This window comes from Pteropus vampyrus, unplaced genomic scaffold, assembly GCF_000151845.1.
Source record: "Pteropus vampyrus isolate Shadow unplaced genomic scaffold, Pvam_2.0 Scaffold142, whole genome shotgun sequence".
Classification (NCBI taxonomy): domain Eukaryota; kingdom Metazoa; phylum Chordata; class Mammalia; order Chiroptera; family Pteropodidae; genus Pteropus; species Pteropus vampyrus.
This window is the reverse complement of record NW_011888923.1, coordinates 1,774,993-1,802,305: the sequence shown is the minus strand read 5'-3', so window position 1 is coordinate 1,802,305 and position 27,313 is coordinate 1,774,993. Positions and strand designations below refer to the sequence as shown.

The 27,313-nt window shown below is 49.7% G+C and overlaps 1 protein-coding gene and 2 pseudogenes across 2 annotated transcripts in view; 1 reads left to right on the top strand and 2 right to left on the bottom strand.

Annotated features, from left to right (window-relative positions):
- DNAJC11 (DnaJ heat shock protein family (Hsp40) member C11) overlaps positions 1–27,028 on the bottom strand; it is a 36,661-nt gene extending 9,633 nt beyond the window's left edge. For both annotated transcript variants that reach the window (XM_023535589.1, XM_011368483.2), the window contains exons 1-8: positions 26,918–27,028; positions 20,240–20,341; positions 9,816–9,944; positions 8,805–8,927; positions 7,736–7,809; positions 4,728–4,917; positions 3,866–3,951; positions 3,433–3,549 (exon numbers count right to left, since the gene is read on the bottom strand). In XM_023535589.1, the coding sequence (XP_023391357.1) occupies positions 3,433–3,549; positions 3,866–3,951; positions 4,728–4,917; positions 7,736–7,809; positions 8,805–8,927; positions 9,816–9,944; positions 20,240–20,341; positions 26,918–27,013 (917 nt within the window). In that variant the 5' untranslated portion in view covers positions 27,014–27,028. The remainder of the gene's footprint in view (positions 1–3,432; positions 3,550–3,865; positions 3,952–4,727; positions 4,918–7,735; positions 7,810–8,804; positions 8,928–9,815; positions 9,945–20,239; positions 20,342–26,917) is intronic.
- LOC111744849 lies at positions 4,129–4,247 on the top strand (annotated as a pseudogene).
- Positions 22,249–22,366, bottom strand: LOC111744850 (annotated as a pseudogene).
- Positions 27,029–27,313: the final 285 nt, after the last annotated feature.

The following is a 27,313-nucleotide window of genomic DNA, read 5'->3' as shown; positions in this document are numbered from 1 at the left end:
TAAGAAGGTCAACTCACTGGGAAGATACAATCATCGAAATGTATGTGTCTAATAAGAGAACTTAAAAATGCACAAAGCAAAATCTGATAAGGGAAGGAATTACAGAATTCCACAATCACGGCTGGAGATTTTAACATTTCTCTCTCCGCAACTGATAGAACTCCCCAAAAAAATCAGTAGTAGAAATTCTGATTTCTGACAAATGCTGTCAATAATCTTGGCCTAATACATTTATAGAACACTACAACCAACAACTGCAGAATACACATTTTTGTCAAGTGCACCTGATACATTGACCGACATCAATTATATGTTGGGCCATAAAACAAGTCTTAATATATTTAAAAAGACTGGAATCATACAAAATATGTTCTCTCACCAAACTGAAATTAAATTAGAAATCAACAATCAGATATTTAGAAAAAACCCAAGTATTTGGAAATTAAGCAATACATTTCTAGCAGTGAAATTAGAAAATACTTTGAAAGATATCAAAATTTTTGACTGGGTAAAGCAGTTCTTAAAGAGAAATATACAGCCTTAAATGTTTATATTAGAAAAGAAGGTCTCAAGTTAATAAAATAAGGTTTGACCTTAAAAAGCTAGAAGAGCAAAGTAAAACCAAAATAAGAAGAAAAGAAATGAGATCAGAAATCAATTAAACAGAAACAGATAAACAATAGAGAAAATTAACAAAGCCCAAATCTGGTTCTTTGCAAGGTTAAGTATCCTAGCCAGACCGATTAAGAAATAGGTAGAAAGAATAGAAATTACTGACATTAGGAACAAAGAGAGATTATCGAAAGATAATAACAGATGTTAAAAATATAAGAGCATATTATGAGCAACATTTTGCTAATAAATTTGACACTTAGATGAAATGGACAAGTTCCTAGAAGAAAATTACAAATTAACAAGCTGACATAAGATCAAACAGAAAACTGGAAAAGCCCTATATTTATGAAAGAAATAGAATTCATTAACCAAAACCTTCCTACAAAGAAAACTCGTGCTCAGTTGACTTCACTGGTGAATTCTATAAAACATAAGGAAGAAATAATACCAATCTTACACAGATTCTTTCAGAAAATAGAGGTGGAAGGAACGGTTCCTAACTCATTTTGTCAGGCTGGCATATCTCATTCTAAGACCTGACAAATACAAATTAAAAAAAAAAAAATTATAGACCAGCATCCCTTATAAACATAGTTGCAAAAATCCTTAGTGAGATATTAGCTAACCACATGAGGCAATATATAAAAAGTCTCACATAGCATCACTAAGTGGGATTTCCCTCAAGAATGTAAACGTGATTCAACATTCAGAACGTAATGTGATTCGCCAAATAAACAAATATAAGAGAACAGTTAGCAACTCCAGTGCCTTCTGGCAAAACTTTGGTTTATATACAAATATAATTTGGACAATTCAGCCTGCTGACACAGGAAATGTGGCTGAAGGGAAAATGTTTCTTTCTGACTCATGGCCACGGACAGTAGATTAGTCGTTAACAGGAGGCGGGGAGCGGGGAGCGGGGAGGTAGATGGGGAAAAGGGGTCAAATATGTGGTGACGGAGAGAAATCTAACTATGGGCAGTGAACACACAATGCAATGTCTATATGCCTTACCGTTGAATGGTACACCTGAAACATCCTGGATTTTGTTAACCAATATCATAATAAAAAAATAAGAAAAAGAAGAAGAAAATGTTCCTTTCTGAAGCGCCGGAGTGGCATTCTTGGGATGAGAATTTGATTCTGATGTCAGATGACATCTCTATGGGAGACGTGTTCAAAAACGAACTGAGTCACAGAGAACTGTGCCACGGAAGTGGTCCCAGTCTGGGGGGAGGGGAGCAAGGGATCGGACTGCAGAAGTCGGACAGCTCTCTGCAGCCGGGTATGAAATCTCAGCTGCTGTCAAGTCTTCTGCGAGCGGAGAGATGGCTGATGCCAGCTCCGATCTTGGTGACCTGCGCTGGCTCTCGTCTCCGAAACCGAGATGTGGTCGGTTTCCTCTCTCTCTGAGTTCCTGGCACAGCTGCAGGTGCCAGGCTGTGTTCTAAGCTCTACGACAGCTGGAGCTGGGTGCAACAGAGAATAACAGGGTGACCGGGAAAGGGACTGCCTGGGCCAAGGTGACAAGGGCTGCCTTCAGCAATTAGGTGACATTTGGGCAGAGACCTGAGGGAATCAAAGGGCCCAGCCATGTAGTCATCTGGGGATGGAGGAATAGCAAATGCTGCATCCGGAGCCAGGACTGGGCTCGGTGTGTCCCAGGCGCAGCGTGGGGGCCAGTGTGGCAGGGGTGGCGTGAGCATAGGCTGCAGGGAGAACATGAGACCAGAAGGACGGTGAGGGGCTGGGTCACCGGGGGCCCTCAGGGACTCGTGTGGCAGTCACCGCGGGTCTTAAGCAGAGGATGACATATGCTGACTTACATTTTAACAAGACTCTGCCTGTGTGCAGGTGTCACACAGATGAAGTCAGTGGGGACGCTGCAGTGGTTCAGACATGAGACAGGGTAGCAGCGAGGCCGTGAGAAACGGTCAGACTCAGGCCACGCCGTCAGTGTCGTGCTGACACGGCTCTGAGGCCCGTTAGTGTGGGAGAGAGACCACGGCTAACTCCAAGGGCATGGACAAGACACCTGGAGGGACCGAGCTCCCTTCTGATGAGGCAGGGAAGACGTCAGACAGAACAGATTTTGAAGGGTATGCCTGTCCGAGGGTGAGGGGAGGGCCAGGAGCTCTGTTTTAGACGGGTGATGTTTGAGATGCTGTTAGATACCCCAGCAGAGCTTCAGAAAATGAAGCTGGACAGGCGAGCTGGAGATGTGGGGGAGGGCTAACTGGGAGTCATCCGTGCGTGGAGGTATTTAAGGCCAGAGGCTGGAAGCTCGGTGAGACCCCTGGGGAGAGTCCACAGACAAGGACTGGGCCCCACCACAGCGAGGCCTCCGTCCAGAAACAACCAGCCAGCCAGGTAAGACCAGAGGCAGTGCAGAGGCTGGAAAGCAGGAAGGGATGTCACTGAAGCAGGAGGAGCAAGGGTCTGTGTGACAACGGGGACACCCTGCACTCAGCTGCCTGTGCTGCTGAGGATGTTGCGTGCACACGTGGTGTTGGGGAGCAGTGTTGGTGGGTGGGCGTCAAGGGCCATCGGGGAAGGCAGAGGGTCGAGAGAGACATGGGCGGGTTGGAAGGTGGGCGGTGGGGCACGTGGATGGTCTCCGAGAGCAGACACAGACCTCTCTGAGTAAAGGAGGGGCTCAGGGACTCTGACATGTGCTTAGACGCCAAAGACAGAAGCGACCGCACCTCTGAGCGTGAAATTACAAAGCAAAGTCTGTTTCACACCCTGATGCAGGTGAAGCCAGCTGGGTTCCAAGATGCCAGACAACCTGTGGCAGGAACACCGTGTTCAGCTTACTTGACTTTGAGAGAAACGCCCTGCGGGACTCCGATGCTGACTGCGGCGCCCAGGACACTGTGGCTGGAGATCTTCCGCTCCGCCCCGTACTCCACCACCGTGCCGAAGAAGCCTGCCCTGTGGGCGGCAGGTCACAATCAGCAAGCAAGGGCAACGGTCATGCAGAGCGGGGGGGCAGAGGGGGCTTGACCCCTTCCCGTCTGCCCTCCCACCGCCCACAAGGAGTGGGTCACGACTGACGCCTTGGTCAGCGAGCACGACATAGCCAGGACACCGATGGTCCCGTTCCTGCACTAGACGGGGTCCCTCGAGGCCCAGGTCTGCGAGAACCGTGACGCATGAGAGAGCGAAGTGAGCGGGCATCTCCCCTGCCGGCTCCACCGTCAGGAACCCCGTGGTCAGGCATGCTCTGGTGACCCGGGCCAGGACTTACTTAAGGGACCCTTTCACGCGCGTCTGGTCGTCGTCCTGGAATTTGTGCTGATAGCTGATCAGTGCAAAGGAGTGAGGGATTCCAAGCTGCGAAGACGGAGGGACAGAAACATGGCTGGGGCCGGGGCCGGGGCCGGGCGCGTGCTGCCCGCACTCGCTGCCGAGCTCACATGGGCCGGCCTCCCGGGCAGGGGCCGGGCCTGGCAGCTGTGCGAAGTGTGTGACAATTTACCCGTAGCCAATATGTAAAAACTGGGAGATTTTGCCTATGGCCACACTACCCTGAACGTGCCCGATCCCGTCTGATCTCAGAAGCTAAGCAGGGTCGGGCCTGGTTAGTACTTGGATGGGAGACCACCTAGGAAGAGCAGGCGCTGTAGGTGTTAAAAAAAGAAATTTAAAAAAATAAATAAATAAAAAATAAAAACTGGGAGATTTTACATAAAAACCCATTCTTCTGCCTTATCGTGAGAAAAAAGTGCACCACCACGCCTGCATTCCCGCGTGGCAGCAGCTGCCCTGAAGGTGAGCTCTCTCTCGCTGTGCCCCTGCCCGGCCAAGGAGGCATGTGAGTGAGTGTATGATTCTGCTCTGGGGTCACCTACCAACCAGGATCGGGGTGGCTGCTCCCACCCCGATTCTGTGAGCTTCTCCCACCGGAAGCCGTGAAAAGGCATTCTGCTTTAGGATAACTGGAGCTCAGGCGCCCGGGAGCCCAGGACCAACAGCATTTCAACACCCTGGAGAGTGGGTGACCGGAACCTGCTCTCCTGAGCCCCAACAGGTGCTCCGATCCGGGCAGGATGACCGGGGCGAAGGCTGTGAGGGGCACGCTGAGGCGGTGGGAGGAGCTCAGTCCTTACCTGCAGGGCCACGGTGAAGTGGCTGGTTTTGGTGTCCCGGACGATGCTCGTGTTCATGGCCGACTGGATTCCCCATCGCCACTGCAGGTAGCCCACGGTGTTCTTGTCCAGGTTCCGGGCTAGGACAGTGGTTAGGCCAGGTCGGATTCCGCGGGACGAAAACTGCAGAGCACAGTTTGTCGTCACAAAGCTGGGGGGACACACAGACAGAAAGGGTCCTGGATGACACCCGGCTGTTCTCGGCCCCTTCCTCTCTGCCAGGCTAAGACCCTGTCATCCCTTCTGTCATCCCTGGGACAGCTCCAGCATGGAAGCAGGAGACCAAGCCTCCTCAGTAAGGGGGAGGGGGAGGGTGATGGGGTAGGATCTTTCCAGCAATCCTCCCTGCGGCTCGGCACCCCCCACCCCATTCCAATTTCAGCTGTATCCAAACAGCAACCTGCAGGTCTGCGTTCCCAGCCAGCGGATCCGATCCCACTGCCAGTTAAATCCCCCAGGAAGTTCCCCAAGTTGGCCACACGCTGGCATCAGCCGGCTACTCCAGAAAGTACTGATGGTCACCCCGCGCCCAGGCATTCTGACGGTGGGAGTACCGGCTGGGAGCATTAAAAGCCTGCCAGGTGACTCTAGATGTGCAGCGAGGCTTGGGGACCACTCGTCCAGAGCCCACGGCAGACCAACTAATCCAGAATTTCCAAGCGGGGGCCCAGGCATTTAAAAGACTGCCCAGGTGATGCTGATGTACACCCTCAGCTGGGTACTACAGACAGCAGCCACCTGAAAAGCCAGCACAGGATGTTGGTGACGTCACTTAATGTTGCCGACAGGTCTGGGACTTTAAGTGAAACGATGTGTAACGAAGCCAATTCTGGTCTGAACAAGAGTTAAGCTCCTCTGGCATCTCATCAACGTGAGGGACACAAGGCTGCACTACAGGTGTTAGTTAATGACCTGCCACACAGTAAACCACCTCCCATAAAGGCCTCTGAAGTTCGTTTCCAGGGAGCCAGCCCCATCTTCTGGTTAAAAAGGGTTATTTCATTTCAAAAACAAAGGAAGTCACAGCCCTTGACTCAGGTGTTAAAAGGTGAGCAGACAGCCTAGTAAACAGCCCGGGGGCACTGGCTAGCCTAAGTTTAGTTTCTCTTTCTCTCCTAGCTCAGCTCTGGAAGTGTCACTTTTGCCATTAAAATAATAATAAATGTGATTAACTCTGCTCGAGGTCGCTGCACACTGCTCACAGCTTCCCACGGCCACACGCACTGACTCCACTCTCCTCTGGGACCCCGCCCCCTTTTCTCCCACTTAGCTCAGAGAGTCACATAGACAACATCACTTCAGTCACACCGGGGCCAGGGGAGCGAGCAGGCAGAAGAGAGATCAAGTCGCCCTTAGAATTTCAAGACAGTTACAAAATGACATTTAAAAGAATCGAAATACAAAGAATGAGATGCCTGTTTAATCAAAGTATTAAGATTTAGCGTTTTTATCCAGCATGTCCTAGACAGCAAGACAGACTGACTTTGGGAAGAGAGTGGCCAGGCGGGCCCGGCTCGGGGACTGAGCCTCCCACGGCTCTCTGCCTGACTAGGGGCTGATCCCACACCGACCGAGGTCCCCTAGTCCAGACTCAACCCTAGGATTAGGGTGCCCTAAGAGCAGATGCTGTACATCAATAAACTGGCATCCTTGTTTATGAATCTGCATCTTCAAGTCTGACAAACCCTGGGGACCACGATGAAATTCCATTTCTACAGCTGCGGAAGCTGACGGGCGGCCGGGCCCAAGCCCGGTGACATCGGGGCAGACGAGCACTCTGAGGCTCGACCAGACCACACGGCCACGTTTCCGTGATGAGAGGCCCCTCAGCACGTCTGGTCTGCAGAATGACAGGCTCTGCCCGAGCGAAGGACCCGTTCCCAGGCCCTCCCTATGCGGACCCCATTTGGTGGGTCTGGGGGGCGGGGGCAGGAATCTGTGCTTTTAGGTGGCCTCAGAGGTGACAATCCTAAGCAGACAAGATTAGGACAGTGCTAACGTATATAATACACTGTGTTCACCTGACGTTCTGGTTGAAAGTATAAACCCTGGTCCCCTCCCCACACCCACTGAACCTAAGTCCTGGAGCAGAGGCTGGAGAAGCCGGGTTCTAACCAATGCAGGGTTAGAACCCCCGCCCCGTGCGCTCTGCCCCTGCTCGGGCTGTGCTCACCCTCACCAGCAGTGGGCTTCTCCTGTCCCTGATGCCACGTTCTCTTTCTCACATTTCCCTGACTGTCCATGTGCGGACTGACCTGTGACCCAGCTTTACCACCACACCAGAGGGCAGGGATCACGGCAGGCACGCAGCTACCCATCCAAAGGAGGCAAATGGCCTTTATTCTCAAACATATCCCCCATCCTAGGACTCCTTGAGCTTTATTCCTCTGAGGAGAGAGGCTTAGTTTACCACCCACCTTTTATCTGCGCTCACACAGGTACCCTCCCAATGGCAACAAGGACACCCTGTCGTTCTAGAAGGGACAGGGAAGTACAGTTCTAGCAGTGTGACGTCACTGCTGGTGCAGGCTTAAAGCTCCAGCACGTCACCCACCCGAGACCAGGTGGTCTCGCACGCTGCTCCACGGCTCACAATGGCCCTTGCAGAGCTTCACACATGCTTGCGGATAAAGGAATAATACACAAGCTCATAAATACGTCACGGTGCTGACCTGTGACCTATGAACATCCCCACAAAGGCACCGTCCCTCCAGTCTCTGGGGTACTCACAGCCACTGTGACCAGGCAGGGCAGGAGCCCCGTCCCGACAGAGGAGGGCACTGCGGCCAGAGCAGGAGCCGCCCCGCCCAGCGCACTCACACTGCCAGCTCGCACCGGCGCTGCAGGACCCGCCTCAGTGACCCTGGAGGACAGGCGGGGCCACTCCAGAGGCCCTTGACACAAGGAACACACAGCTTTTGGTCTCCTAAGTCCACAGTGACCACCGAAGGGGACCCGTGTGCACTCACCATCTTGGCGTGAGGTTGCGGAACAGCTTCAGCCCCAACAGCGGCCCCTGCAGATCCCCAGCTCCAAACTCCAACTGTTGAGAAGAGCGGAAGCATTAGGTGCTGCGTCTCACGGCAGCGACGCGGGTCTCAGGCGAGCACCTCTGGCTGCTGTCCCTTCCTCTGATTCAAGGCCACACGCCTTGGCCGGCTGGCGCTCCAGAAGCGGGGGCTGGGAGATTCTTACGATCTCGTCTCAACCTCTGGCAGGTGGGGAGGGCCGTGCCCACGGACCCAAAGGGGACGGCTCCAGTGGGGCGTTTCGGAAAGGCGCCCCTCGGAAGAAACGCTGCTCACCTCTCAAGCTCAGGTTGAAAGGGGAAACTGGCTCCCTGCCCTCCTCCCCCGTCGACGAGGCGTCGGGGCATCTGCAGAGCGCCCGCGGCAGCCAGGTGTGGGCCCACCCCCTCCCGCCTGGTGCCCACTTCTTTGCGTTTTTGTTCTGCTCTGCTTCGCCACTGCAGGTCTCACAGGTGACTGGAGACAGTTCTCAGGGCTCGGGCACTGAACCCATCAGCTGTTCTGCACTTGCGGCCTGGGAGGCCCGGCTGGCTCTGGCTGCCACATTTACTAGTCTGGGTGACTTTCAAGGCAACGCTTCAATGTTAATTTGATGCAGCTCCATTTGCTTGGCAGCTCCGGCTGTGAAATGACCACTGATCAGTGGCCCGGAGCACTGGGGCAGAGGCACTGCCTTCTGACCCGTGCAGGAACGGGGCAGAGCTGGTAACGGGAACACAGCTGCCGACTTCCCCGCGGTTGCATTTCTGGAGATTGGCATCTCCAGGGAAGCCCTATTCTAGCTTTGAGATGTCTGGCAGGCTGAGAGGGCTCCTTAGACACGAGACATGCTTTTCTCTTGGGGAGAGTTAACTTATGGAAGTCTGACATCCGGTACCCTGTTTCCGGTACCCTGTGACACATCGATGAAGCCCACCCAGGCCATTCTGAGGGTCAGCTTGACGGGTGTCAATGTTCAGAAATAAGGCTTTGCAACAGACAACACGACCCCGCCAGGTGACATTCTTACCTCTCCCCAGCCCTTCGCAGAAGTGACCCGTCTGAGTGCGAAGCTGATGGAGCCCCCTCCATTCCCGTTCTGGGTCGAGAGGCTTCCAGAGAGGATGGCTGTGTCTGTAGCTGTCAGGGGTGCCTAGGAAATGACATTTGCTGGTAAAAAGGAGTCAAAACAACAGCAAGTGCCAAGGCCAGCAGCATCATGAATACGCCGTCAGCACAAGGCAGGTGACTTGGCAGTTCAGGTGTGTTGAGAAGCAGAATTACCTCGCTTTGCCACTTGAACTGCATGTGGCCACCAAAGTAACGCTTTTGTAAAAGCTTTAACGGGCAAATTTCAAAACAAAGACAAAAACAATAACCAAAAAAACACCAGGGAAAACACAGGGCTAAGTGCTGGTTCTCTGTGTGCTGACAGCACCAGACTGCAGTGACGTCACTGTGCCTTCCCACGGCCCCGACGGACTCTGGAAGCTCCAAGGGGGCAAGTTCCCCTGAGCTAGGACTTCATGTTCTAGAATGATGCACTTGAGAATAAACAGTTGAGGAAGCAGAGACCTATTGCAACCCTCAGTAGAGTGGCCTGGCGTTGCCACGTCCAGTGTGCAGAGAGATGACATCTGGTGACCCCAGGGCCCAGCTGAATGGTGTTTTCAGCACCATGTGGTGCAAATTAACACTGTATTAAGACCGGTTCTTGGAATTACCCAGGGAGGTCCGCTTTTGCCCCTAGATCACCATGACCTTGGGCTCCCAGACCACCTGCCCTTCCTGACTGGAGAGCCCTGAGCCCTTGGAAGCTAGCCCTGCCCCCTGCTTCTCCAACTCATGCTGCTAACACGTCAGCAAAGCAGTGACAAACAAGGCTGTGACCGGAGCCCTTTTCCAAGTGGCTCACTGCACCCTTCGTGAATAAAGATGAGGAACCCTGAGCATCTCTGCCCGCCCCGCGGCCTGGTGCATGGCCTGGTGCATGGCCTCGTTAGCCCGCGCGCTGCCCTCGCGGAGGCGTCTGTGCCGATACCTCGATGGACTGGGATATGTGCATCTTGTTGATTTCAATCTGCGGAAAGCCACTGCCGGACACATCTTCGTACTCCTCCTCATAGCGATCGAAAAGGTCAGTGGCATCAATGCCAACGCTGATGGTCCCCTGGGGCAGAAAAGCAAGTAGTCAGCATGGGAGGGGGAGACTCTGTGGAATGAAAGACACCCCACTTGGGCGGCTAGCGGTTCACTGGGTGCAGGCGGGGCGTGACCACGAGGCCCACGGAGCATGAATGTCACGGTTTAAATCAAGCCACGGTGAGCACCACCGACTTCTAGAGTCTGAAAACCTGTCATGCCTGCAGGCGGTGATGTACGGGCCAAAGACAAGCGTTAGGAAAAGCAGCAAGACCTACGCAATTTGATTTTAGAGACCAAATGGGACCCATTTCACGGCTCTAAACAGATTGTCTCAGGATAGAACCCATGAATGCATAAACCTACAAACTAGCCCCACGGATTAAACATTATCCTTTTAATACGCTTACTTCACAAAACGGCTGTAAAACTGCTTAAAACATAAAAATACCTTCAAAGGCAAAGAAGTGCAAATAAAATAAATTATGAACAAATGGAAGATTTAAAAATGGTCCTGCCTGTTAAAATTAATTTGAGAATTAAGTTTTGAGAAACAGAATACCATATTCTCTCAAGAAATACTAAGTTAAAATTTTGCTGACTGATCAAAATAATCCTTACTCAGAAAAATCAATGTTTATTATTTTCTTTTACTGTCATGAGACTTTTCAAATGGGCATAGATCTTAATCCAACATATAAAACCATTGCCACACACACATTTTTATTAAATTCTCTGCAGCCCATTTTTAAAAACAACTTTATCAAGGTTTAATTTACATATAATACAAACTGCACCCATTAAGTGTACAAGTCAATGAATTTTGACAGATGTGTACACTTGTGAAACCACTTCCAAAATCACAATACGGAAGCTTTCTATCACCCCAAAACTAGCTGGGGAGGATGTGTTTTCCTCCCTGAGAAGTGGACACATGATCGAAGATGTGAGGGTGATGAGGGGTGACCCGGTGGCTATCTCGAGAAGCGAGGAGGCTGCTGGGGCTGGAGCAGAGGGAGGGAGAAGGTAGATGGAGCGGGGTGTCACAAATGGGTGACCATGTACCATGTGATGGGGGGGTTACCAGGGATAATAGCAGCTTAATCCTGTTGCTTCATTGGTAGAGCAATAATCCCAGACTTCCACCTTTAAACAAAGCATTACCATGATCGATAATGTTATCATCACCAAGTGTTACCTTCGTCAGCTGCTGCCGCCTTAACTACGAAGCCAGAGTGGGTTTGGGGAACGGGCCTTCACTTTGTTCCCCTAACATCTGCCACGGTCTCGTGTGATGCTGTGTGGGATGCACAGTCACTTTGGGAGATGACAAGGATAACCCATCACTCTTCTTCCATCTCTCTCCAGGTGAAATGTGAGCAGCCCCGCCCATCCTACCGCCTGCATGCAGGTGCTCCCCAGTATGGTAGCCCAGCACCCTTAACTCCTTCCGATCTCGGCTGGCGGCAGGAAAAGTATTAGAAGCTGCTGCCCATTTGGTGCATCGAGCAGGTGGCTGGTGCCCTGGTCTGTGGCACGTACGAAGCCGTCGAGCCACGGGTGAGCCATGGCCACGGGAAGCCTGGGTGTGTGTGTGAACAGGTGTGGAAAGGAGCTGGGCCAGTTCTGCAGTAGACTGCGAGAGAGCAGTGCGCACGCTCTCGCCGCTGTTCTTCTCGTCTGCTGAATGGAGGAAGTCAGGAGCTGGCACTTTGTCTGTGAAGGGCTGTGGTATGTATTTTAGGAGTTGGGGACCACAGTCTCTGTGGCAACTCGAGGGGAATGTAGTCAGACTATGTGGTAAATGATGGGGCCTGACTGTGTTCCAATAAAACTTTATTGATCCTGAAATCTGATTTCCATATAACCTTCACATCTCAAAACATTCTTTTGTTTCCGACCATCTAAAAACGTAAAAACGATTCTTAGCTCATAGGTCATACAAAAACAGGCAACGGGCCCAATCTGGCAACCCCTGTTATAAATTAACAGGGTTTCCTTTCTTTTCTTTTTACTGGAGGTACGGTGGGGGAGCGATGCTTTATTTTGATGAACTCTTTAGGCAGCAATGAAATTAAACTCAATGTAGGTTCGATGAAAAATATTTAAGTAATAAATTTCCATTTCCCAGAAAGCTGATGAACTTGTAACTTGAACGTTTTTGTTGCTCACCACTGACCATCCTCAATGCTAATGCCGAAGACTCGAAAATCGAGTCTTAGATCTGCGAAAGGAATGCCGGCATCTTCTTCGATAGTCAGTTCTTTTAAGAAAACTATGCCCAAATGTATGTAGCAGGTGTACTTACGCATAAACACGAAAAATGACATCATTTGGATCTATGTCAATTTCGCTCATTTTTTTTCCATTCTAAGGTTTGCAATGCACAAATGAAAGATAAAGCAATAGCTGTTTACATGTTGGTTCAATTAGCACAAGCACTTCACAGCTGCTAATGATGCCAGCTTTGTGCCGGTGTCAATCAGATGCTGCAAAAGGAAAATCAGTTAACCTTGACAATCCTTTGATTTGTAGAAGGCGAAACACCTGACCTTATTATAAATGCTATTGTAAACTTGGTCAAAAAGTCCCACATTGAATTTTGTGATGATACTCAGATACCAATTTTGGTGAGCTGTAGCATCATGGTAAAAACGTTCTCACTAAATCAAAAAACTCACGGAGCAGAAATATTCTATAGAAACAGCTACAGTGGAATGATGCATGATCGTGTCCGAACGAGCTGTGATCGTCTGCCTATGGAAAATAAAGCTGTAGCTGTTAAACTGCACAAATATTTCTGTGTATTCAGAGTAACAGAATAATTTTTTGTGAAGCCGATTCTGAATACAAAACAGTCGGCAGCATGGCACCGCACTACAAACTGTACTGGGCGCGTCTGGGCCTCTGCAGAGCTCCTTCTTAAATGAAGCACAACAGACCCTGCAGCTTAAAAACTACGTAAGAAATTGCAATCAGTGAAAATAAAGCATGGAACCTAGAGTACCCTGAAATTCATCTCCTGAGGAGGGAAAAACTGAACGAATCAAATGTTAAGAGCTCAATCGGTCTATTGTGGAAGATTTCATAATGACATTTTGGAATATTTCGAGTTTTGGTAAGACTCTTTCGGTGGAGCTGTCGTTTTTAATTAGTTAAATTTATATTCTGTCCTGGAGTGGAATGAAATTGAAGAGGCCTACAGTTTCGTGGCATCTGAATTTGATGAGGCATTCAAAAGATCATAAAAACAATCTACAAAAGATTTGTCAGAGAAAAACACCCTGAATAGAGGCAAAAAGACAATGCCTGGGAAAATACTTGAGCCAAAACACAAAGTCTAAAATGAAGCCATTTAGAGTTGAGAGAGTATTTTCTCAATTAAGAACACTATGATACATAGAGAAGAATCAACTAAATGTCAAATGTCAAATTTACCAAATACGAATGTGACTTTTATGAAGATGGTAGGCAATATTATGGAAGGAAAAAAAAAAAGGATTTCAATCTCCATTCTCCAGGAAACCAGCGGCGACGCAGTGGGAGTTCGAACCGAGAGGCCTCCTGGGGAGTCTCGCCTGCTGCCGCCCGCCCTTGCGGAGCCCGCTCCTTGATCCTGCTCTTGCTTTCGTCCAACACAGACAGGCCAGGGGATGTGCCGGTGCAGACCGCAAGGCCCGGCCACGAGCAGCCTTGCAGCTTCTTCCAGGCCTCTGCAAAGTGCTTTCTGGAGAAGTGAGCTAACGTGGAACAGCCCGACTAGCCCGAGACTGCCATGTTGTCGGGGAGCCCAAGCTGGCCCGGGGAAGGGCCACACTGAAGGGACGCGGGGCCATCCTTAGCTGTGTCAGCCACCGCGGCCGGGGCACCTGGAGGCACACGAGAACAGATGCCGTCAACACGACGAGACCCAGCTGCCATCAGACTGCAACTTCACGAGGACCCACGCGAGGACCGTCTAGCCGAGGCCAGTTGACCACAGAGCCGTGAGAGAAAAGTCCAGTAGTTCTGGCAAGTTCTGCAAGCTGCTAAGTTCTGGAGTCGTTCGCTATGCAGCGATACACACCCGGAACGCACAGAATCAGAGGAAAATAACTGCTAAACCGGTTAAAGTGTGTGAATGTGTCAAACATAATGCTTCTGCTCCTTTTAATGTTCACATAATCGACATGACTTCGAAGTTTTGTTTTAAAGTACACAGGTACATTTTTTGAAGAAATTTTATTTTTGAAAATAGTTTTGAATAAATAAACCTTTTTAGAGGTTCTCCAACATAATGAAACCAGTGTTGGCCAAAAAAATATTTTAAAAAATTATACAATTTTAATTATCTTAAGCACCTCTTTTTGCTCTCAAAAACGTCCTGGATGATGACTTACACGGTCACCTTGTCTACGTGCCACTCTCAGGAGGCTGGCTTACAATGAATGACAGCAAAGCCGCCGAAGCTTTTTGAGCTGAATGATCGGGTGTGACCTGCGTTTTGCGGGCTCACTGGCTGCTGTGGGCTGACAAGGAGGGACGCGGTCAGGAGAGGCTACTACACGATCCCGAAGAGATGAAAACGTGGCAATAGCAGAACGCCTGACTCGTGTGTTTCGTGACTGGCCACCTCAGTCAGCTCACCAGTCCTGTTTGCTTTCAGGTGGTTCTTTGAGGACAGGTAATCATATCACACGCAAATAAAAACAGCTCCTTCACTCCTTATAGCTCTTTTGTTATTTGTCTAATTGCATTGGCTAAAACGTCCAGAATAATGTAAAATACGATTTTATTTCTTCTCCTTTTCTCGTTTAAAAAGAAAACTTTTTAAATGATAAATATTTGTGTTAACTCCACAGTTACAATCAACCGATTCACCAGAGAGTAGAGTAGCATTTAGAAGTTTGGCTTCTGAGACTCGATAGCCTTCGGTGCTGATCCAAGGCTATGGGAAAGGACCAGCCCAGAAGGTAAGCAAGCACAGCACAATGCTGGGCACAAGTCCCCGCCGTACCCGAGGAAGCCACTGTCCCAGAGAGTGATGGATGAAGTCGTTCCGAGTTTGCAAGGATGTCTTTTAATGTTGTAGAGAGTGGCTTGGATGCCTGCCTTCTGCTCCTCTTCCGTTTCAAGGAAATAACCTTTTGAAATGGACTGTTCACAGTACCAGAACTGGATAATTTCTTCTCTACATGCCAAACACGGTTTGGCTGCAACTTACGATTCATTTTCACTTGCAAGATAATATGCTTTTAAACAATGAAAAGTCACACTTTTGAGACGAATGAAAGGTCTGAATTTCCACAGAGGATGAAAAAGGATTGAGGGGAAAAAAAAAAAAGATAAACAGAACTCTAACACTGGATAAATTAACGGGTTATTTTTTTCAACACCTTCCAACTGAATATATGTTAAGTTCATGTCCTTTTATTATTAAACCACATTTTTCAAATAAAAAGTCTACAAAGGAAAATACTTTTAAGGACTCTGTTATCGAGTCGAAATCATGAAACTTTTAAAGCATTTTACTTTCCCCCTGCTGCTACTTGCATATTTCGCCTTACTTTTCTATAGCAAGGTTGTCAGACCTTTTCTGTGAAGGGCCAGGTAGCATGTTCGGCTTTGTGGGCAGCTACTGCTGAATGACTCAAGTCTGTGGCCGTGCTGTAAAACAGCCACAGGGGATACATAAATGAATGAGCTTTGCTGGGTTCTAATAAACCTTTCTTTATGGACACAGAGATCGGAGTTTTATATCATTTTTAGCTGTCAAATTATTACTCTTCTTTTGACTTCTTAAAAACTGTTAAAAGTGTAATAAAAACCATTCTTAGTTCATGGGCCGGACAAAAACAGGCGGCCGGTCACAGCTGGCCGACCCTAGTTCTGGGGCACCGAGTTGTGCCACCGAGGTGTAAAAGACAGCAGCAATGACAAGCCCTGTAGAGTCCTTTACAAGCAGTGACGACACTGAAAGACCGTCAGTGAGATCGTGAATGAAAGCGGTTCCCATTAACCCCTTGCTCGATGTTCCTTACACCGAGCCAGAACCATCTTCCCTTTGGGGTCGCTCTCTCGGTGTGAGTCTTAAGCCAGCGAGTCAGTCCCAGCCCCCGCCCCTCCTTTCCCCACTCCATTCTGGTTCACTGCGATCTCTCAGAAGCTTGGTTTTGTCCTTCCACTTTAGGTCACCTGTGATTGTGACAAATACACTTTCGCTGACATCGTTCAGGAATTCCGAGCTTGCCAAGCCAGAGCCCTGCTCCCACGATGAGAAGCTCCTCCCCAGTTCGGAAAGGGGGCGTTCATCAACCCTCTCTGAGTGGAATCAGTTGCTCATTCAGCCAGGAATGTTCCATTCTGAATTATTTTCACGTTCATTTTTATCTGGCCATAAGGATGATGTGAGAAATTTCTGTCAAATGCAATCTCAATAGTAGCTATTTACTAACTGAAAATTCCACCGAGGGAGGCGATTGCATTAAGAGGCGACGAAACATGCTCACTTCATGACGGCTGATGAACCCAAGGTGGCTCTCGTGAGGCTGTCGCCAGGCTCCTTCCGTCTGCGAACGGTTGGACCTGCATTCTCTGGTTCTGGAGGTCCAAATGCAGACTTACCAGGGTTTCTGAGAACCACCACGCACCCCAGCCCCACTGGCCCCTTGTGTCTCCCCGCTGTATAAACAGCAGTCTTCAATTCTGACGTCTTGTTTGGAGGTGACGATGCTGACAGGCTGGGAGTGGAGCAGTCCTCCAGCTCGTACCCACTTAAATGGCCTTCTCCGTGCCGTCTACACAGCCAGCCACCTCTTCCCTCCACCAAAGACCCCACCTTGTATAACGGCGCCTGCCCAGACTTGATCCCTTGTCCTCATATGACAACTCTGGTTTCTCCGACTCCAGTGGCGGCCCGTCTCGGCGCGCGGTAAGCTGCCCTTCGTGCCGGCGAACGCGAGCACATGGTTACCCTGCCAGCCGGACCGAGTCGGTTTATGACATCAGAATCGTTTCCGCAGAACGGAAGTCATGACCACGGGCTCGTTCTGATGGCTGTAATCGTCAGCCATGGCAACCGACACACACCTTTTAAAAAAAATCCCTTGAAAATAATTGAGTAACGTACTCAAACGTCTTCATGAAAACGTCTGGGATTCAAAAATATTTTTATGGTTATATATATGCCTTCCTTGATACATTGAATTTTTTTCTGATAAAGCTGGATTGTGTTTTCAAGCTGTTACAGGAACCGCCCTGATAAAATGGCCTTTCTAAAACCAGAAAGGGTCCCCCCAGGGGGTGTGTGTCAACCTGTGCGGCAGAGGAAGGAGAATGGTGTGTCCCAGGAAATACCACAACAGTCTCTGTGGAACTTCTGTAACGGGGTCCAGAAAGAAAGCAGTCTACACCCTGAGACGGACAGCCGACCCGCAGACGACCGCCCGCGGACGCGTGGGTCTGGACAAGCTCACTGCGCAGGCGGCGGCGGCGCCCTACGGTGCCCCCGGAAATCGCCTTGTCTTCGAATACTCCCGAAGGGGTTGTCGTCCACAGAGACAAGATGTATGGGCATTACCAAAGAAAGGAATTAAAATAATCAATATCAAGCGAGCACGGCAGAGAGCAGCTCTACTGTGTGATCTTAGTCTCTAAAGGTCAAGAAACGTAGGTGGATTCGGCCAATAAAACAGATCTGAAAAGCAAAGGGAGGGGTGGCCAGCGTGGTGCCATTAGGCCCCGGTCACACACAGTCTTGGAGGGTGCGGACGAACCTGGTCGTCTGTCCAGCCACAGGTCCTCTCCCCAACACCGGCTCAGGGTGGTTGGCCCTGGAGACCCCAGGACCCCTTCCCAGCAGGAAACAGAGGACGTTATTCTCACACGGCAAAGGCAGAAATCGAAGGCAATTCAACCAGGGATTTTGTGTCTTTTGGCCCCGGGTGGTGGGCCTCGTGGCAAACTTCCCATCACACACAGGGAGAAACTGGGCACAGGGCTGGAGGGCAGAACCCGCACCCAGCCCAGGGCGCCTGACTCCATGTGGCAAGCTCTCCCTCGCTGCCCCTGGCGTAGCCGGGCGCGTGGGTGCGTGTGTGCACACGCCTGTGTTCCCTCGGCTGCAGCCAGCGCTTCTGTTCATCCCTCCTGGGTCCCGCGGTGCTTTCCACAGCTCAGTCCACACAAACCGAGGCTCACATCTCAGCAGCACTGGGCTCAGCCACAGGACAAGGCTGGCGGCGCTGTCAGAGGGCCATGTGCAAATCCCAGCTGACAGACTCCATCCAAACCCAGCCACCACCGGCCAAGGAATGGCCTGACCAAGCCGAAGAGTCCCACGCAGTGACGAATGAAACACGACAACAAAAACACGTTCCTAGCCTCGGCTCCGTCTAGTGCTTGTTTGCTCTTATCTAGCAGGCTTGTCTTTCTCCAATGAATTAACGTCCATTTCCTATTTTTTCAACCATTTAACCACTCGGTGAGACAGAACAGGTATCTTCATCGTGCAACTGAGAACACTACACATCGGTCAGACGGCTGGCTCTGCGTCCGGCATCACTGTCAGAGCTGGTACTTCCACCCACGGGTTCCCCCGCTGACCTTTTTGCCTGTTCTTGGTACGAACATCCTACTGGAAAATCCCTACCAACAAAGTCTTGTTGATGGACACAGAGGGAGCTATCCATCCAAGTTGCAGATGGCTGTGTCACAAATGTTACCTCGCCTGCCGATCCCCTACAAGCTGTGCCCTCTGTGGGGTCCGAGTGACAGGCCAGTGCCGAGCCCAATGGTCATCAAGTATCCTTCTCCCTACAGTCTTCTTAAAAGAGATCAGCCCTTTCTTCTTAGGATGAGACTGTTCCCAACCTTTCTGCTCATCTTGAAAAGCAAAACACTCGGAAATGGAATCAAAGATCCAGCTCAAAACCTCTCAGAATGCTGCACAGCCGACATCTGCTTATCGCTCGGTGTTTCTGGTTGGAAACAGTCTCATGTATTTGAAAGCAGTTTATGGACGTGAACTGGGAATTTTACAATATCTCACATGCGATGCGAAATGGTCACAGCTGCGCTCCCTCATTCCACAGAAACATGGCCTGGAGACACATTTCCATAGAATCCCAATCAGCCATCACTGTGCACACCCAGATGGCCGATTGTATCACAGGACACAGAGGCTCCGGCTACCGTGATGTTCTTTTCCCCCTTCATTGCTCTGAATGCAGCAAAACTCCAGCCAGATCAGCAAAGGTCCTGGAGCTACTGCCCGCTCTTGCCGGGCTCCCACCCCGTCTCCTGGACCCTCGCCTCCACCTGCCAGCGCCGACCTTGTAAACCAGACCTGCCCCCGGTGTACTGGCCCCCAGCCCCAGCTGGGAGAGCCAAGAGGGGGACCCACTCGTTAGGGTGCCTCGGAGATTTTCAGCTCTCCCAATTATCTGGCACGCTGAGTTGCTTCAGCCAGTGATTCAGTTCTCTACCTCCATTTGACCAAAAGATAACTGTGCCTCGCGGAAGCCATCATCTGCTGAAGGGGAGGGTAGGTGGGGGACAGGTGTTGGCACTTACGATTGCACCCTGAAGTGCAGGATTCAAACAGATGGGAGCGTTTTGAACATACAATCCTTTAAATGCTGCAGGGGTCTTCCACTTTCTAGAACGTATTTGATCAGAAGTTTGCAGTATAATGCTCCCCAGTTGTAAGCCAGCATTTGTTCTTTAGATTTTTAGGCTGCCTGCCAGGTCACCCTGGCCACACTGACCGAGCCCGACTGCTGAGTCCCCTTATTAAACACAGTTGAACAGAACACTGGGCCATGTTCAATTAGCCAGACAGTGCGACCGGCATCGCAACTTGACCGAGACATCCTATTTGCCACAAAACTGGGGTGCGCACTCAAAACGCTATGCTTCCCCAAGAAATTAAAGATAAAAGACAGTACAGGCAGGACTGAAAAGTCACTCTCAGACTCGGGAGCGTGACTGGAGTATGTGACTCGAACTCTATCGGGGACTGGCGCAAGTCAGAGAGACTCCCCTCCCACTGCCACAGCGGCTGGAGCTCGTGGCACTGCTGTCCCAGCAGCCTCTACGCGTGCGTGGGGGGCTGGCCTCCCCGACACTGGCCTCTAACTGCTCTCCGCGTGTTAAGGGTTCGGGCAGGATGATGAGAGGGTGACCTGTGCTCCTGCCTGGGAAGTCTCCTTGGCTTCTGGGAGAACCACAGGATTGGGTTTTTCCTCCCCCCAACGTGGGTCACTTTTGCACGATATCGCTTCTTGTAACCGCCTGTCGGTAACGGCCCTGCGCCCGTCCCCCTCGGGCCGGCCCCTGGCTCACCTTGGGGTTGGTTCGCTGCTGCAGCCTCCTCTCCTCCCTCTCTCTCTGCAGCCGCTCGAACTCGTCCCTGATTTCGGCTGGCGTTCTCCTCCTTTCCACGACCTGCGGGTGGAGTCGAGAGGGAACCACAGGTCAGGACCAGGCAGGGAGGGAACATTCGCAGAGAGCGGGCCTTGTTGACTTGGTATGTAGATGGCGCCCAGGGGCCCGCCTTTCCTTCTCCCCGGGGACTCAGATGTCAAAGAAACCAGGAGGAGTGTCTACACAGATGCCGGGCTCCAGGCCCTGGTGAGGCAGGTTCACCGGCGCAGCCACTCAGCTGAGCCCTGGTCATTCCCAAGGTCATGGTCTCCGGAGAGACTTAAGCAGTATTTCCTTCTTTAGTGATTTTCTTCTGAGGCTGCAGGAATCTTATAAAGAAAACATTGCTGTAAGTCTCACAGTTTAAATTTCCTAATGAGTCCCAGATAAGAAGTGTTACACATCAAAATGAAAGCAAAGCTGTGCACAAAGGCACCGTCACCTCCCAATGCCCCTCCATGTGCTGGCTATCTCTGGAGATGCCCTTTGAGCTTCTTGGACCGAGGGATCATAAGCCACCAGGTCTCGGTGTTTTTCCAGTCGTGGGACTCTTCCCCCATAATACGATATGAACCTTAGAATGTGTGTTATCAGTTACACTTTAGTCTAATAATACGCAGGTACCAAACAGCAAACCATGTTAACACTTGGGGAAGCACACGGATGTCAGATCCATGAGAAAATAAGGCACCTCATCTCGGCCTTCCTTAGTTCATCACAAAAGAAAGACAAAGTTGTTAAGATTTCAACGAGGCAAGGAAAGGCCACCGTGGACCGCAGGTGCCACATCTGTGAAAGAGGAAACTGTACCACGTGATTTCCTAGGGCCCCAAATGCTATGGCCTGCGAGAAACACAGAGAGCAGGAGCAGAACGGACAGGACTGAAGTCCTCGGGTGAATGACGGGGAAAGAGACCAAACCGCATATTCCCCGTGTCAGCGGGGGAAACACGGGGCGTCCTGAGGCTGCTCAAAAAACACCTAAAAAAGGTAGATGATGTGAGAAAAAGCTACCTTGGAACTCATGAGTTTAAAAAATTATTTAAAAAAAGACATTTTTATAGTTAAAAAAGAAAAACAAAAACAAAAAAAAAACCAGTACAGTACAGAAGGATACAATATAAGTACGATTTTCCTCATACGCCATCCTCTCTTCCCACAGGCTAGCAATTAATTTTTAATGTATTTTCTAAAAATCTTCTGTGCATGTGTATGTATATTCACGTGTATATATTTTACATAAATGGGTTCACATTATAGGTTTTGTGCAACTCGGCTTTATTATTCAGTAGTATCGAAAAATAAGTACAAAAACTGGCCTATCCAAAAACACTTTTGAGAAATCTGTTCATTACAGCTTCAGGAAGTACACAGAAAATAATAATGAAAACAATATTTTCTCCTCTAATAACCGAATATAAATCACTAATCACTAAAAAGGGGAAGGTGGTTCTCCTAAAGGAAGTTCTGAAATAAACACTGTTAAGAGCATCCAAGAACAAAATGAAAGTCATAAACGGCATGACAGAGACTGCTCTGTGACCTCTAAAAATCCACACGTGCTTACACTGAACTGAGCTGGCAAGCCGACTCTGCTAGTTCCTAAAAACAGTGACACGCGCTCCCATTATGGCCCTTTCCCTGCCCCAAGGTCGCCCTATCTTGGACAAAAAATGAGGTGCCGCTTTTTAAAGTTTACACTGTCTTTTCAATCTCCCCTCAGCTTTTCCCTTCAAAAGGAAGTAAAATAAAAGAGCTTTAAGAAATGTAGATAATCAACTATTCCATTTTACCTCGAAGAGCAAGGAAAAATGATTTGAATAGTTTATTTCTATTTTATTATTTTTTTTCAGGCGAGGCAACCTTTGGTTGACCTCACAGACTGCAAGGACCTTGTCAGCTTACAATCCCTTATTTTTTATTTTTTACATCTGCAGCACCTGGTTTTCCTAGTGGTCTCCCTTCCAAATACTGACCAGGCCCGACCCTGCTTAGCTTCCGAGATCAGACGAGATCGGGTTTGTTCAGGGTGGCGTGGCCGTAGATTTAAATAGTTTAAAAAATTCTTTGTGACTCTTAAAGCCTAATACAGTGGACCTGAGATTTATTTACTCGACTTACTCGAACCCCTGTCCAAGGAGACCTAAGTGACTCATTACTGAGGACAGAGGGTCTGGGTGGGAAGTGCTTCCTCCACAGGGCCCAGTCATCAGGCTGTCCCATCTGGATGAGAGATTTCGTACCGAATATTCTATCCGGCATGATGCTAGTGTTAAGGATATAGATTGAACAAAAAGCTTGATTGATTAGCTGTAACTTTAGCTTGTGACATATACTCCATGAATATGGCCCTATACTGATTTTTTTTTTTTTTTTTTAAATAAAAAGATTTGTAAGAGTCCAGGAATTAAGAGGCTGAAAAGCTCCAGACCCCACAGAGGCCAGGGCAGAACGGGGTTTGTTTTCGGGAATTCTAGCTGTCTGACCTTTGCCGACTGAATTAACAGCTGAGAATTACTGTCTCTTTGCCACTCCCTGTGACAAGCTGAAGAGGCAAATATTGCCCAGGTGCTAAGTCGCTCCATTTCTAGTCGTATTTTACCTAAGTTCTGCAAACAGCTGGTGCATAATCAGAGCTAACTGCAAAGCCAGAGTGGCTGGCCTCCCTGGAGAAGGAGGAATTGCCAGCCCCCCTGCCCCCCCGCAGCTCCCACGGGCCCGCCCGGAACCATTTACACCCTTCTTCACCCAGAGCACGTGATGGCGGGGAGTGGCACAGCCAGCGGCAAGTCCCTTTTTCCACCCCAGTAACATTAGATTTAAGCGTCTAGGAACACGGCACCCTATGCTGCGTCACTTGGTAAATACTAGACGTCGTCAATGTTTTTCATCAACAGCGTATCATACACAGCCCATGAATCTACATACCTGCACTGTCCACCTTGCTCATTCTCACCTGTCCCTGTGTCCGCCAGGAAGACTGACTTACTGTGTGGAAGAGGGGGACAGAGATCTCTGGAAGTGAGGTGGCACGGTGGACAGTGCAGGCATGCAGCGGACATTACCTGTGACCTCCTGGGCGACCTCAGGTAAGTCACTTCACCTCTCCAAGCTTCGGTTCCCTGCTCTGAATGAGGAGCTTATACTACGTGATGCCTGAGGTGTCGTCTAGTTTAAAAAATTCTGATTCTAGCTAGTCAACAGTTATTTCGGGATAATTTTAGGAAATTGTTTAGAACTTGAGGACAATTGCAGAGATAGTATAGAAAGTTCTTGCATGGCCTTCGCCTAGCTTCCCGTTACCTCGCATAACCTCAAAACACCTGTCAAACGGAAGAAACCAGTGTTAATTGGTAGATCGCTATTAACTAAACCTGGACTTTCCAGATTTCACTAGTTTTTCCGCTAACACCCCTTTTATCTTCCGGGGTGCGATCCGGGTCCGGAACTGCATTTGGTCGTCACATCTCGGTCTCCTCCGATCCGCGAGCTTGTCGAAGGCTTTCTCTCCATGACCTTGAGCACATCATAGCTCTGAATGCAGGCTGACTTTCTTAGACACTGCGACACTGAGTCGCAGGGAAAAATGACATGTGGAGCATGTAAGGGGCCACGGACAACTAAACGGCGGGCGATCTGGGCCGGGGGGCGTCTCCAGCTGTGACCTACATCCGGGAGCGCTCTCGGGGTCACCTGGTTTCCAGCTGCTACCAGATTCAACACTGTCAAAGCCGGCCCAGCTCAAAGCTGGATTTCCGCCACTTGGAAGGGGAGACCAATTTCATTTCCGTTGCGGGGCTCTGCACAGATACCGCTACCCAACTTTAGGGACTAAAACGGCTGGTTTGACAGGCTGGGAATGGCTGCACGTCACTCCCCTGGAATCCTGCCACAGACTGGCAGCTGACTGAAGGTTAAGAAAACAAAACAGAACAAAACTGAAAACTTACCTAATGGCTGAAAAGGGGCCAATATTTCAGGCAATCTACAAAAGCTCCGCTCCATCTCCGGTGTCCACCCACGGTGGGGTGACCCCGCTGCGGGGGCGGGGGGTGACTATGTCCCGGAGCGCTTGGCACCTCGGGGTTAAAGGCGTCTCAGCCGCTAGGGGTGTTTAACAGCATCCTCCATTCTGACTGCCCCACACACGTGGACTGAGGGGTGTGTGGTAACAGGTGGGGGCTGGGAGAGAAGCGGGAGCCCCCTCACGGAATGAGGATGCCAGCTGCATAAACGCGCACGTGTTCCCTGAGACCCCCCTTCACAGCGTGCCCGTGGGCGCAATTCTCTTGTCCTACGCTAGGCCCCAATACCCCTCTGGGGAAATATCTGGGGAGGTGCCCTCGTGGAGTCTTCTTCGAAGGCATTTTTTAAAAAGAATTATTTTATTATTAGTTTCGAGTATACAGCACATTGGTTAGACACTTCTATAGTTTACGAAACGATTCCCGATTGCTCTTTCTCCCCGCTGACTCCCCACCTAGCCTGACTGCGTTCCCTATGCCGTGCTCCCCATCCCCGTGATCACCTATCCACTAACTTGTACTCTAACCCTTCACCTCTTTCTCCCAGCCCTCTACCCCCTCCCTGCTGGCCATCACCAGATAGTACTCTATGTCGGCGAGTCCATTTTCGATTAGTTTGTTCTTTTTGCTTCTTAGATTCCGCGTAAGTGAAATCATACAGTATTTGTCTTTCTCTGTCCGACTCACTGCACTCAGCATGGTGACCTCCAGGTCCCTGTGCTGTTGTGGACAGCGGGATTTGCCTTCCGTGAAGGCTCAGCATCAACGCAAAGGTAGCTAATGCTGATCGTCGAGAACCTGTTTCCCTTAGTTCACTAAAAATGTGATTATAAACACTTATCTAGTCACCTTCTGCGATGGCGTACACAGTTTCATAATCACTGCTGTGTGCGTTGCTTTGCTTAGTTTCTGATGGAGGGACACTCTGGTCTGACGATAGGAGACCATGCAGTATTTTGCCAGGAAGACGTCACCCCGCTGGAATTGGGATAATGCTGCTAGGAATTAAACACCTAGACCCAGGAGTGGGGACATGTGAGACAGGCCTACAGCTTTTCAGTGGCCCTGACTGCGGCCGTGAAAAACTGTAACCAACCCATGCCTTAAAAAAAAAAAAAAAAGAGAGAAAAAAAAGGCACTTTAAAGTGGTGTATGATGAGTGAGCAGAAATTCAGTATATACAAGATTTTTTTTTTTTGGATGAAAAAACTAAACTATTAGACTTCACATTTAGCTGCAATGAACTAATCTGACATGAAGCCATTTCCACTGAGCCAAAGGCCAGAAACCAAATGCCCACTGGAGCCAGGCGGGGCACGTGGATGAGTGAAGGGCCAGATGTAACACGGCAGTGAGTGGTGGGGGCTGGGACGGGCTGGATGGCACAGTCCAGGCTTAAGGACAGAGGTGCCTCAGATTTCGCTGATGCCTCACAGGAGGATCAGATACAGCGTTACCAGATCTGATTTTTTAAGAGAAGACAGAAGGCTGGATTTTTATGCAAAACTCCCAAGATTTAAATGTTAGTAACTAATATTCATCGTGTGGGCAACTAAAACATGGGTATAGGCTGAACACGGCCCACAAGCCCCCAATATTAAGCAGTAACGGAAAGGACAATAGAACTATCTCACTTATATTTCTATCTGAAGGCCTTCAGAAGGTTTCGTATGAAGATCAGAAAAAACAGGTGTACGGGTTCGAGATGAAATGCCAAAGGAACTTCAAGGGAAACCTTACGTGATGATGACAATAACTCAAGGCATGTCGATTTAATGTTAACAGCCAAGCAAAATTTCTCGGGCACCAGAACCAAGTTCCTTTCACGAAATTCAGTAACGACATCTAGAGCAATTTGGACTTTTACAATTTATCTTCCTCTTCATTTTCCAGATAGTAACATGTAAGTACAAGGGAGTCAAATGACTTGCCCAAGGCTCTAAGATGAGTTGGTGGCAGACCATGAGAAAACGGAACCTTCTGAATTCTAGTGAATGTTCTTGCCCAGCATGGCTGCCCAGGGTGACCTATTCCACAGATACCTGCTATGTACTATTTTGTTTTACTCGCCCTAGTTGGCAACATTCTAATATTATAGTACATGGGTCATTACAGACACTTTAATCCATGAGGTCTCGACTTTCCTCTGCTTCCGTTTTGTTCACATGCACGACACTTCACCAACAGAAACGCTTCCGAAGCGCGATCACTCGTGACTTGCAGTGGAGAGAGAGGCACAGCGGCGTGGGGCGTGAAGGATGTGTCTGCATAGGCAGAACTGCCCCTTGCAGAGACTGTCTCCGTCCGCCCCCTGCCGGCCCGCTCCCTCCCCCAGTTAAAAGTTACTGGGCTGCTCTGAGATCCCTCCTACTTTTCACCTAACAGGTTAGGAAATGGAGGACACGCTGACGACTGACTTGCCCAAGCCCAGAACTCGGTCTCTGTAACCAAAATGCAAAGCAAGGAGGGAAATCTAACGTCTTCGAATCGTCTCAAAGATGTCATCGCAGGCCAGGGGACTGGGGTGGCTGTTTTGTCGTTGTCTGATGACCGGATGCAAGGTTTCTCTTACCTCCCATCCTTCCATTTCCAGGCCTCTCTTCCCATAGATGTCATAGATGGCCCTGGTCTGGGGGTCACTGAGCACTGCAAATGAAAAAGCAGACATGTTTACCAATCTTCGGTCCTGCCGCCGCCGCCGCCATCAGGCGAGTCCTCTCTCCTTGCCCCCGCTACAACCAGGGCCTTCCTAGAGAACTTTTCGCTCCCCGTGCATCTTTCTTCCTAATGCTTTTCAGATCCAAGGGAGGCCGTGTTTAAATGTGGCTACAAATGAGAAATGCCAGATTTTTGGGCCCAGGCCACTCCTAATCGTGAGGCGCGCCTGGTAGGAAGCTGCACTGACCCTGTCGCTACAGGACAGGGGTAGTTAAAGGGTTGAGTAAGTTTCCACCGCAGTCTATAAAAT